This window comes from Dendroctonus ponderosae, unplaced genomic scaffold (assembly GCF_020466585.1).
Source record: "Dendroctonus ponderosae isolate FM_Combo_2020 unplaced genomic scaffold, Dpon_F_20191213v2 Dpon_F_20191213_10, whole genome shotgun sequence".
In the NCBI taxonomy this organism is placed as follows: domain Eukaryota; kingdom Metazoa; phylum Arthropoda; class Insecta; order Coleoptera; family Curculionidae; genus Dendroctonus; species Dendroctonus ponderosae.
In genome coordinates, this window is record NW_026017111.1 from 6278432 (window position 1) to 6288812 (window position 10381).

The 10381-nt window shown below is 38.1% G+C and overlaps 1 protein-coding gene across 6 annotated transcripts; it reads right to left on the bottom strand.

Moving 5' to 3' along the window:
* Nucleotides 1-1837: 1837 nt before the first annotated feature.
* LOC109543507 (protein fem-1 homolog B) lies at nt 1838-9043 on the bottom strand. 6 transcript variants are annotated; one of them, XM_048661989.1, is made up of 10 exons: nt 8663-9043; nt 8300-8483; nt 8152-8233; nt 7906-8090; nt 7503-7843; nt 7210-7446; nt 6557-6815; nt 6087-6304; nt 5797-6023; nt 1838-2480 (listed from the first exon to the last, which is right to left on the bottom strand). In XM_048661989.1, exons 1-10 carry the CDS (start codon nt 8686-8688, stop codon nt 2293-2295), a joined length of 1947 nt encoding a protein of 648 aa, XP_048517946.1. In that variant the 5' UTR covers nt 8689-9043; the 3' UTR covers nt 1838-2292. The 6 variants fall into 6 exon arrangements, with proteins under 6 accessions (XP_048517946.1, XP_019768800.1, XP_019768802.1 ...); XM_019913241.2 differs by lacking the exon at nt 8152-8233 and having other exon boundaries at nt 7906-8117; nt 8663-9041; XM_019913243.2 differs by lacking the exon at nt 8152-8233 and having other exon boundaries at nt 5800-6023; nt 7906-8117; nt 8663-9038.
* Nucleotides 9044-10381: the final 1338 nt, after the last annotated feature.

Sequence of the window (10381 nt, forward strand, 5' to 3'; positions counted from 1 at the left end):
ATTTATTAATGTAAAACTGGAGCAAAATAAGGATGGCAATGTTAAATCGATTTTAGAGTAAAGTTCAGGTCAAAACTTTGCAGCCACATTTAATCATGTGAATCTGGGGCAAAATAAGAATGACAATGCAAAATCGATTTAACACTATACTTCACGTCAAAATTTCGCAAGGTTTGCACTCGAAATCCCACTTTAGAGAGCGTGAAAATGGGCTTCAAGTACCTTGAAGTCGCATTTAATATACTGAAAGAGTGGCAAATGAAGGAGGACAATTACAAAACACTTCTTGATGATATTTTGCGTTAAAAGAATGTAAGTGTTGCACTTCAGCTTTCACTTTAGAGAGTTTTAAAAGGGGCTTACATTTTTTAAAGCTACATTTATTAATGTAAAACTGGGGCAAAATAAGGATGGCAATGTTAAATCGATTTGGCAATAAAGTTCAGGTCAAAACTTTGCAAGGTGTGCACTCGAACTCTCACTTTAGAGAGCGTGAAAATGAGCTTCAAGCTTCTTGACGTCGCATTTAATATGCTGAAAATGTGGCAAATGAAGGACGATAATTACAAAACATTTCTTGATGAAAGTTCGCGATGAAAGTAAGTTTTGCACTACAACTTTCAATTTATGGAGTTTTAAAAGGGGCTTAAGCTTTTTGAAGCCACATTTAATAATGTGGAACTTAGGCAAAATAAGGAAGACAATACAAAATCGATTTCACACTAAACTTCGCGTCATAATTTCGCACGTTTTGCACTTGAACTCTCACTTTAGAGAGCTTGAAAACGGGCTTCAAGTACCTTGAAATCGCATTTAATATACTGAAAGAGTGGCAAATGAAAGACGACAATTACACAACATTTCTTGATGAAAGTTCGCGTTAAAAGAATATAAGTGTTGCACTTCAGCTTTCACTTTAGAGAGTTTTAAAAGGGGCTTAAATTTTTTTAAGCCACATTTATTAATATGGAAATGAGGCAAAATAAGGATGACAATACAAAATCGATTTCACACTAAACTTCGCGTCATAATTTCGCACGTTTTGCACTTGAACTCTCACGTTAGAGAGCTTGAAAACGGGCTTCAAGTACCTTGAAATCGCATTTAATATACTGAAAAAGTGGCAAATGAAAGACGACAATTACACAACATTTCTTGATGAAAGTTCGCGTTAAAAGAATATAAGTGTTGCACTTCAGCTTTCACTTTAGCGAGTTTTACAAGGGGCTTACATTTTTTGAAGCCACATTTAACAGAGAGCTCTTTAGATTTCACTTTAGAGAGCTTGAAAATGGGCTTCAAACGTCTTGAAGTCTCGTTTAATGTGGCGAAAGAGATACTAAGTCGGTTAAACTAGGAAAAGTTGCGCATCAAGAAAACAGTTCGCGTAGTTAAGAGTTAACAGTATTTCTTTCAATTTTTGAGATATTTAGAACAAAGCTAGTTTTCGGATTTTCGTTTTTATTTGAAATCATATAAAAAAAACAAAAATTACTTTCGCATGGCAGCTATTCAACCTCTACAAGATGGTGCCTTTGAAAATGTATTCCCACGTTTCGCTTCTGAGAAACCATCAACTTGTATTTTTCATATAAACCGAGAAAAAATTAAACGTATTAGTGTTTAATAGCGAATTCAACGATATAACTATCAACTAAATGTGTTTGATTTTTTATCTAAAAACTGCCAAGAGTTAAAATGCTTGTGCAGTTCACACTGAGGAATTATTTACAGCGCCATAAATTTCCTGAAACTTCAAATATCAATTTAATTCCACAATTCATAAAACTTGCTTGTTTAAAAGATTTCTTCAGGGCTCAAGAAATAAAACTCTTTCTGTATATATAAGCGTTTAGTTAGTAATCGGAGACTAGACATCGAAACCCTAGAGGAGTCCTAACATTGCATAGACTGTACGATTTCACTAATTCTGTTTACTAGTTTTATATACATTTTATACAGAACACAATGTACAAGTATAACTAAAAAAATACAGTCTCAAAGTCATAGGTCAATAGTCTTAGCGCTAGGATTATCAACGAGAGCACAAGTTTTCGAGCAGAAGCTCTTGAAATATCACAATACATTTTAACGATGAATCATTTTTATTCCTAATTATAGATCATAATTTAACGTACATTTCACAGCGGTATTGCGATATTCCATCAAGCTGGTAATCACTAATTTATCAAAAAGCCAATGACTTATAAAAAAATAACGCTAAACTGTAAAACATTAAAAAACATTGAATCTTTCCATCAGTAAGGCAACTATGTCTAAATTGAAGTTTAATCATAATGTGTTCAGTTCGGCTTTGTACGTTTCCCATCTTTCGATTCCTTTGCCATGCAACTCGATAAACTCGTCCAGACCGGATGGCACCAAACCTCGGTACGGGATATTGTTCACTTTTACTGCATTTGCTGCCATGCATTTCAGACTGATTTTGATTTGAGTCTTTAGGATGATTTCAGCTACACCTAAAGAAAATAATAATAAACTAGGCATCCAAAAAGGATGTTCAAAAACAAGCAAGCAAAAGCATTTCTAGACCAGAGAAGCTTCTCTCGATACATTTATTATTGAGCTTTAACGGATGTTATGCATAAGGAATACAGTTCTACATTGATGGCATTTTGTTGCCTCTCTAAGCCTGGGGAGTGAGATTTTCTTCTTTCTGTTTCTGCCCCTTTTCGGTATACATCTAAGGCCGCACCAGATCAGTTCACGAGGACGTTCGTCAGGAATTTTTGAGAAAAGTCGTTGAAAAGATGGACAACGTCGCACTTTCAACCCGTACATTATTAGAAGAGGAGAAAAACAAAGAGCAATTTCCTAAAAAACCTCTTCAGAACAAAAACAAATGAGGCGCTTGCCATATTCCAAAGTCGTCCAGAAGAAGACTATTTCAATCTTCCAATAAATTACTGTTTAAAACTAGATGAGAATAAGTTCGGTTAAACTTCCACCAGTTCGATTTTCTTCCATCACTTCCAAAGGAGATAAGAAGACCAGGAACAAATTTCGTAAACTTTCCGATTAAGTGCAGACGAAAAGTTCGCTTTAACATCGGAAAATAAACCGGATTTTTTTCGAATATGACAAGATCTGGATGCTTTCAAATCGCTGAAGGATTTCGCATCAGAAACGAACTTCTTAATTTCTTCATGGAAGAGCGAACTGCTGTGAAGGCAAAACATCGAGATTTCAAGAGCTAACAGCTTCAGCTAAATTTTCACGACGAAAGGTTGTCTTGAGTCAAAAATTTCAAGTTTTTACGGTGGAAACGATCTTGAGGTACATAAAATACTACTAAAAGTTTCAGCGGATACTTCAACTGTTTTAACCTTAACTGTAGACAACACGCTTCAACTTATGCATAAATCAGTTGTTCGTGCATATACAGAAGCGATGGTGATGATTAAAAAAAACGGAAAAGAAACAATTTGTTCGCGACATTTTAAACGATATTTCGTGTATCTCAAGAGTGTTTCTAGAGTAAACTTGACATTTTGGACTCATGAAATAAACAATTCATGAAAACCTTTTATCGTGGATTCTTAAAAATCTTAACATCTGTAGAGACAAATGTTTCAAGTTTTTGGGTTTAGAAGTTACAATTTTTTTAGGGAAATAACGCAGTTGGGTGAGTCAGGATCAGTTTCAATTATATGGGAAAAAGTTCAGATTTCGGTAAATTTTAATCAACATTTCGACGAACATAGAGACATTTTGTCAACGAACTTCAACAAAAATTTTAAGTTGCTACTTGCTTTCCTTTGGAGGTTTTGGAGAATTTTTTAAAGACAGAACAAAGGAAGTTTATAGCATGCGTCTAGTGCGACTGTAAAAATTTCAAGACAATAGTTACAATTTCTTACTCAAAGAGCGACTGAGGTTTGTGGCTAGCAATATGAAAAGAAAAACAATAAAAAACAAAAAAATATAAAAATAGGATAAAATGTCAGATTTTGGAGAATATTAATAAAAATGGTCCGACGCCTAGAGATGCCAGATGTTGGCAACAGACTGTAAATTTCAAGTCACCATTTGCTCTAGTTCAGAAATTAAGAGATTTTAAGCGACGGAACGAAGGAGGCTGAAAATATAAATTTTAGACGATCTTCCAGGAAATTTCCGAATTTTTTTGCCCAATTTGTAAGAAAATGGTCTAATGTGCGGATACTGAAAAGTTGCCTTTTTGGAAGTTTCTAACCAAAAGCCTCATTGATGTTCAAATACAATCTAATCGAAAAATTTGTACTTGAAAAATAAAACCTAAAACGGCAAAAAATTATTTTTGGATGAGAAACATGCGTTTTACTCCCTTAGTGTAGTTGCTATCCAATTTAAGGCTGAAATAGTTTCTACAGCTACTTCTTTGGGCTTATTGGGGCTTATTTAAGCTACCGGCAAAGAGTGGCGGTTTGCACAAATGGAACAATCGAACGGTTGCCAACATTCAGGGTTTATTATCTACCAAACCGTCGCCAATGTCGATTTTTTTTCAAGACTGCTGAGCTTTAGCCAATACCCGTGAAAACCCAGGGCATTTTTTCGTTTTGAAATATTGCCAACAGTTGCGGAGTTATAGGCAAATAAGTGTGCACACAATGTGGGTGGCAGTTTAAGTCTCTAACTTCAAACTCCATTTTCTCTGAAACTGTATGCGAAAACCATGTTAATGGCATTCTGGTCTAAATTTGACTCTTAAATGAAAAAATTTAAAAATTTCCAAAATAAAATTGTTTTTAATTTTAATTGCAATTTTTTTAAAAACCATTGAGTCACTTTTAAAAATGCCTTTTGGGATTAAAAAAAATCTTGGTGCGCCGCCAAACTTGTAGCAAAAGAGCGTGTTTCCAAGAACAACCTGCGTTACAGACCTTTGAAAACTTAAACTCCCCTGGCGCTGAAACGACTTTGGCTTGAAAAATGAACTTTGACCCCCTAAAACTACTTTTTCCTTCAAGTTTATGGGCTTTTAAAGAGATTTTTACAAAAAAGTAAGGAAGTGTGTGCAAGGAGTCTTAGGTTTGTCGATATTCAGAGCCCATTTCCTTCCAAACTGTTATCAGTACAAATTTTCTTACAGACAGTGAATATATGGCACAGTGCATGCCGAGAATACACTTTGAAAACAATCTGATGTTGTATTTTGAAAATAAGTTAATGGAGGCAAATCGCAAAAGCAAAAGTTCAAGAAATCGCTTTTCCACCTTCAAATCATCATAGTTTCCGAGGTTGTCAACCGATTGCAATTTTCCGAGGGCAGTTTTTATTGAAATTCGTACGTTTTCCACAATTTTCAAATCAGCCCGATATTAACAGCGTTATGCAGATAATTTATACATACAAAAAGCTGTTTTCCCAAAAAATTGCGACCTAAAATCCACAAAAACATTGATAACATTTGACTTGAAAAATCGTCATTTCGCCTTCAAACTCAAGTTTCTCCACCGATTTCGATTTTGCAAAATACGATTTTTCAACAAAATCGCTCGCTTTAGAACGAATTTTCAATGATCCAAATCGCGCCTGTATTAAGAGCCAGTTATTCCTACTGAAAGATTTGATGCACCATATTAGTTTCTCAGAAGAAGCCTCGCCTTTCCTCATTTCACCGTCCTTTTTCCTACTTGGGTGTAGATTTTTCATACACACTCAAGTCTATCTTTCCAGAATCAAATTGTTGTTATTACAAAACCCAAAACGTCTGTGACCAGGAAATCGATTTCGACAAGAGCGCAGGAATTGCGTAATTTTTTTTAAAGCAAGAATCTATAGTGAACTTACTACCTGTGGTGGATGATTCCAGTGGCGTTTCCCCCTTATTATTTACAATGTCCGTGTGGGCGCCGTTTTCCGTCAGATCTGTAATAATCGAGTGAAGCGTCAGGAAGTCGGAAATTGCCTTATGGTAATTGACTATGACGTGCAATGGAGTATTTCGCTCGTTATCCATTGCGTTGACGTTGGCGCCGCATCTAATCAGCAATCGTGTTGTTTCGGCACACGGAAATCTGCAAAGAAAACGGATTGTTTGAAAATTCGGCAAACGTGATAAGCTCCCTTTGAACACCTACTTGCAAATATCATTCGTATGGAAATCATCGACGGGCGTTTCGGCATTACAGGCTAGATGCAGAAGTGTCTGTCCATTCCTCAATGTTAACTGCAGCTGATTGAGGGCGAAAACCATTCGGCGTACGTTAAATTTTTCCTCCTCGTTGCACTTTTTCATCAGCTTGGTGAGAATGGTAAGAATATAGAGAGTGGTGGTGAGATTGCTTTCGATTTCATCCTGTAACACATGCAATGCGTTGATTATTCAAGTGCTCTTAGAAGTTCCAGGCAATCAAAGAAACACCAAAGCAACACTTTAGTAAAATAAAGCAAAGCCTAGACAAAGAGACAGGATGAGTCCTAAATCAATTTCTTAGGCAAGCTGAGTTAATCTTAAGCCACTAGGACAAACAGGCGCGCAATTTGGTTAATCCACATCTTTGTTAGTCTCTTTGGCTCACAACGTTACTCACTTTCACCAAGTACTAACCAATATTTTGTACATAAAACAGCAAATTACCATAACGGTTTCGGGCTCGTCTTTCGGCCCGGGTTTGGCCAACTTTTCCTTGTTGCGTTCGAGCTCTATAATGGCGGCCGCCAGCACTTCAATCACCTGCACGTAAGTTACCTGCACGCCTACATGGAGCATTTGCGAAAAAACCTGTGCAAATCTTAGTAAATCCTTCACGACAGGTATGTGGTTCTTTTGGCGCAGCTTCAAAGCGTGTAGCCACAGCTCTAAACATCTGAAATTTCATTCATTTTATGTTCCTAAACGATGCACGAGTTTTATTGAATAATCGACATCGATAATGATAAAATGTAACTGTATGTTCTAAGCGGTGTGAGCGTAGGAAGTTGGTTGAAGAACGAAGTTCACGAAACTGGATCATCAGATGACATCAGCAATGAAATGAAGTATGGAGAAATAAACTTGGAAAATGCCTCTAATCCTGACACAATGAGATAATTCTATGGACAAGGGACAGCAAGGATTCAGACGCAACAGACCAACAGTTTATGAAAAATTCATTCTAAGAGAGATAATTGAAAAATCATTAGAATTTGATATTATTGGACTCTAGACAATTCTAAAGAAACACAAAATAGATCGACTGCAGAAAATTCCGCAATAGTTACCTATCAAATCTGGCATTATCTGCAAACACGGCACCCCGATAGATGATGGGATGGGGCAGTTCGTGGTTGTGAACACCCAAAATGCGCTCCCGTATAACCAAGGCCTCCATATGCAGGCTGTTGGTGTTTCCCGCAATGGCCTCCAGTTCGGGTAAAGTTTGGGTTTCCACCCAGTTTTCGTAGGCCGGAATCGGGGGAACGGCTGGCTTCATTATCGGTCTATCCGGATCACTAAACCTAAAACCCCCGGTTTAATAGTTAAGGCATACAATCAAAGCAAAAGGCCGGCTCACCTAAGAGCCATCGCCTGATGCAGGTATTTGTAGGCTTTGCTGATGTTGTAGTTCTCCTTGTCGTTGGCAAGGGAAGCCCCCAGCAGCTCCAACGCCTCAACTTGCTCCTCTTTGCTGATTTCAGGCCGCTCTACTAAATAGGCGACCACTTTCTGCTGCGTTCGCTCCGCCGCTGATTTTATAGGAGTCATGCCTGTGTCGTTTGCGTAGAAAATGGCATTGTAGCTTAGTAGTTCTTTGACTACTTCCAGGTATCCACATTCAGCCGAGAAATGCAACGCTGTCGCACCACATAGAGCGCGCTCATTTGGATTGGCTCCGTTTCGTAACAGGAAACTCACCTGGAAACAAGGCATTGTTATATTCGGTATTCGTCACTTGTACTGAAAACACCCGGACTAACCACATCTACATGGCCTTTATAGGCAGCGATCATCAAGCAAGTGTTGTTGTACTTGTTTGCCAAATGGATGTCGGCCTTATGACATGTTAGGTACTTGACTATATCCAAACGGCCATCGAAGCAGGCAGCTCGTAACGGCGTGGAATTTGTTTTCGTTGAATGGTTCACATCAGCTCCGGATGTCACTAAAATTTTCACTACGTTAAGGTGCCCTGAAACCAAAGGGGAACTTGCACTGTCTATTACTTCGTTCATTGGTTGAAGGGGCTACTTTGCAAATAAAACCTTTGATCATGATTGCGCTCGGGTAGTAGAACAGGGTTTTCTTCTAAAAAAGCTAAGTGATTTTAAGTTCTTGTGTGTCTCTGGAGACTGGTGTTAGTGGGATAGTTACCAGCACAGGCTGCGCACCAAAGAGCAGTAGCCCCCTCAATAACGTATCCATCGAATTTAACGACTCCCTCCTGCTCAATGTCGGGATTGAACTTGTTGAGGAGGATCCGAATGACTTTTTCATGTCCACACCGTGCGGCAGCCACCAGGGGGCTGCATTCCTGGCCCTCATCGTCCGACAGGTTCTAGAATAGACGAAGAAGCATAGAGAAGTGATTGGTGTGGGTGGGATGCAGGCAACAAAAGCTCCCAGTGGAACTGCGACGAAATGCGCCATTTCCCTCAACACAAAGGCATGCCATCGAACGGGACGGTTTTAGAACAAAGGCACAATGTCCGGTGAATGAGTAAATCTAGCAATTACCTCGTTGAGGAGCTGATTTGCTTCATTTATGTCCAGTTCGGATAACATGGTGTATAAGGAGATCGACATGCCTGTACAGGCAGCATAGTAGAGTTTGTATTTGAGACGTTCACGTTCTTCGCTCATTCTTTTGACCACAATCAACGCGTACTTATCATAACAACGTGCTATTTTCGACTGTTTGTGGAAATTGGAAAATGAAAATAGAATTTGGATTCTGGAAAGCTTTGTGACATCGATCAGCTGATATCATGCCTGTTGTGCCTCTAGTCGGACGCTAACGGATGTTTAGCAGGTTATCGAGCCGCAATGGAACTTCGGTTTTTCTCACTCTCCCTCTTCCTTTCCTCGCTCTCTCTGACTTCGTTGTCATTTTTTGAAAATAATTGTATACTGGGCGTTCCTGCAACAATACACACTTAATTTTTATATAAAAAATTCACAAAAAATGCCACAGAAATGTTGCCGAAAAGTCTAAGTTCTAGCGAGATTAATTGCCAAGTAGCAACTAAATTAAATCGACCTCCAGGTCTAACACTCTGTACATTTAGTTTAGTTTGCTTGCTGTTATGCTTTAATATCATTGCAGTGTAATTTTACTATTAGTAGGTTCCGAAGATAAAAATAATTTAAACATCCTACCATGGCGAACCTCTGGGTGGGTTTCTCCCGATAACTACGTGAAATACGCACTATTCATGTTGATTTATATTGCGTGTTGAAGCTGAAAAGTTTTAAAACAAGCACTTTGTACCATCCAGCGAAACAGTTCAACGAAAAACACAAAATTACATCAAATTCCGTCGACAACCTATGCAAAACTAGCCCTAATTTGCCCGTCAAACACAAATTGACAGTTTTGTTTATTAAACCCAAACTTGTGCGGGTTTTGCTTACCTTTCAACGTTGCACGCACCACCAACTAATCATGCAAATATATAATAAAACTAACGATAAAAAGGCCAAACACCACAATTAAGCCACCAGCATAGTTTGAATTTTTTCAGATAACCTCAAAATGTCAAAGCCACAGGCTTATGAATGAACTTTCCTAATGAATGGCAGGCATTGGACCAATAGGGACAGGGGTGTCCCTAGGAATGCGGTACTACGTCGGAATTCCATAAATACGCGAGTAGACATTCTTGGCATTCCTATCTGCATATTGAAAAATGAATGTTGTTTGAATGTCATTTCAAAGTCGTCAGTTAGTTCAGTCTATCTATTATTGTACTTAAAATATATTATTGCGTTTTCGACTACACTCCAGTTTAAATTAAAATTTAAAAAATTATTGCCAGAAAATTCAGTTTGAAAGAGAATCGCATGCAAAATATCGCCGTTTGCAGGGGAATTTTCAAAGTTATTTAACTGTAAAAGTGGGGCCTGTGAAGGGTGCCTTCAACTGACACTTTAACGAACAAAGTCGGTTCTTTTTTTGACCCCCCAATGAACAAGTTTTGGGGATTTTTCAAAATTTTCGCTGCAACTTTCCCCATGTTTTGCATGCGAGTTTTCAAAGTTCACTGGTGCTTAAAATGGGAATTTAGGTGGGTTCCTTCAAGTAGCATTTTAAAGAGCAAGGTCCAATTTTTGTTTTCCCTTAGGTTGGGTTTTGTACTTTTAAAAGGTGAATTTAAGCGATAAATTGCGCAATATTTTGCATGCAATTTCAAAGCTCAATGGTGCCGAAAGGGGGGCTAGCCTAGGGTTTCTCCT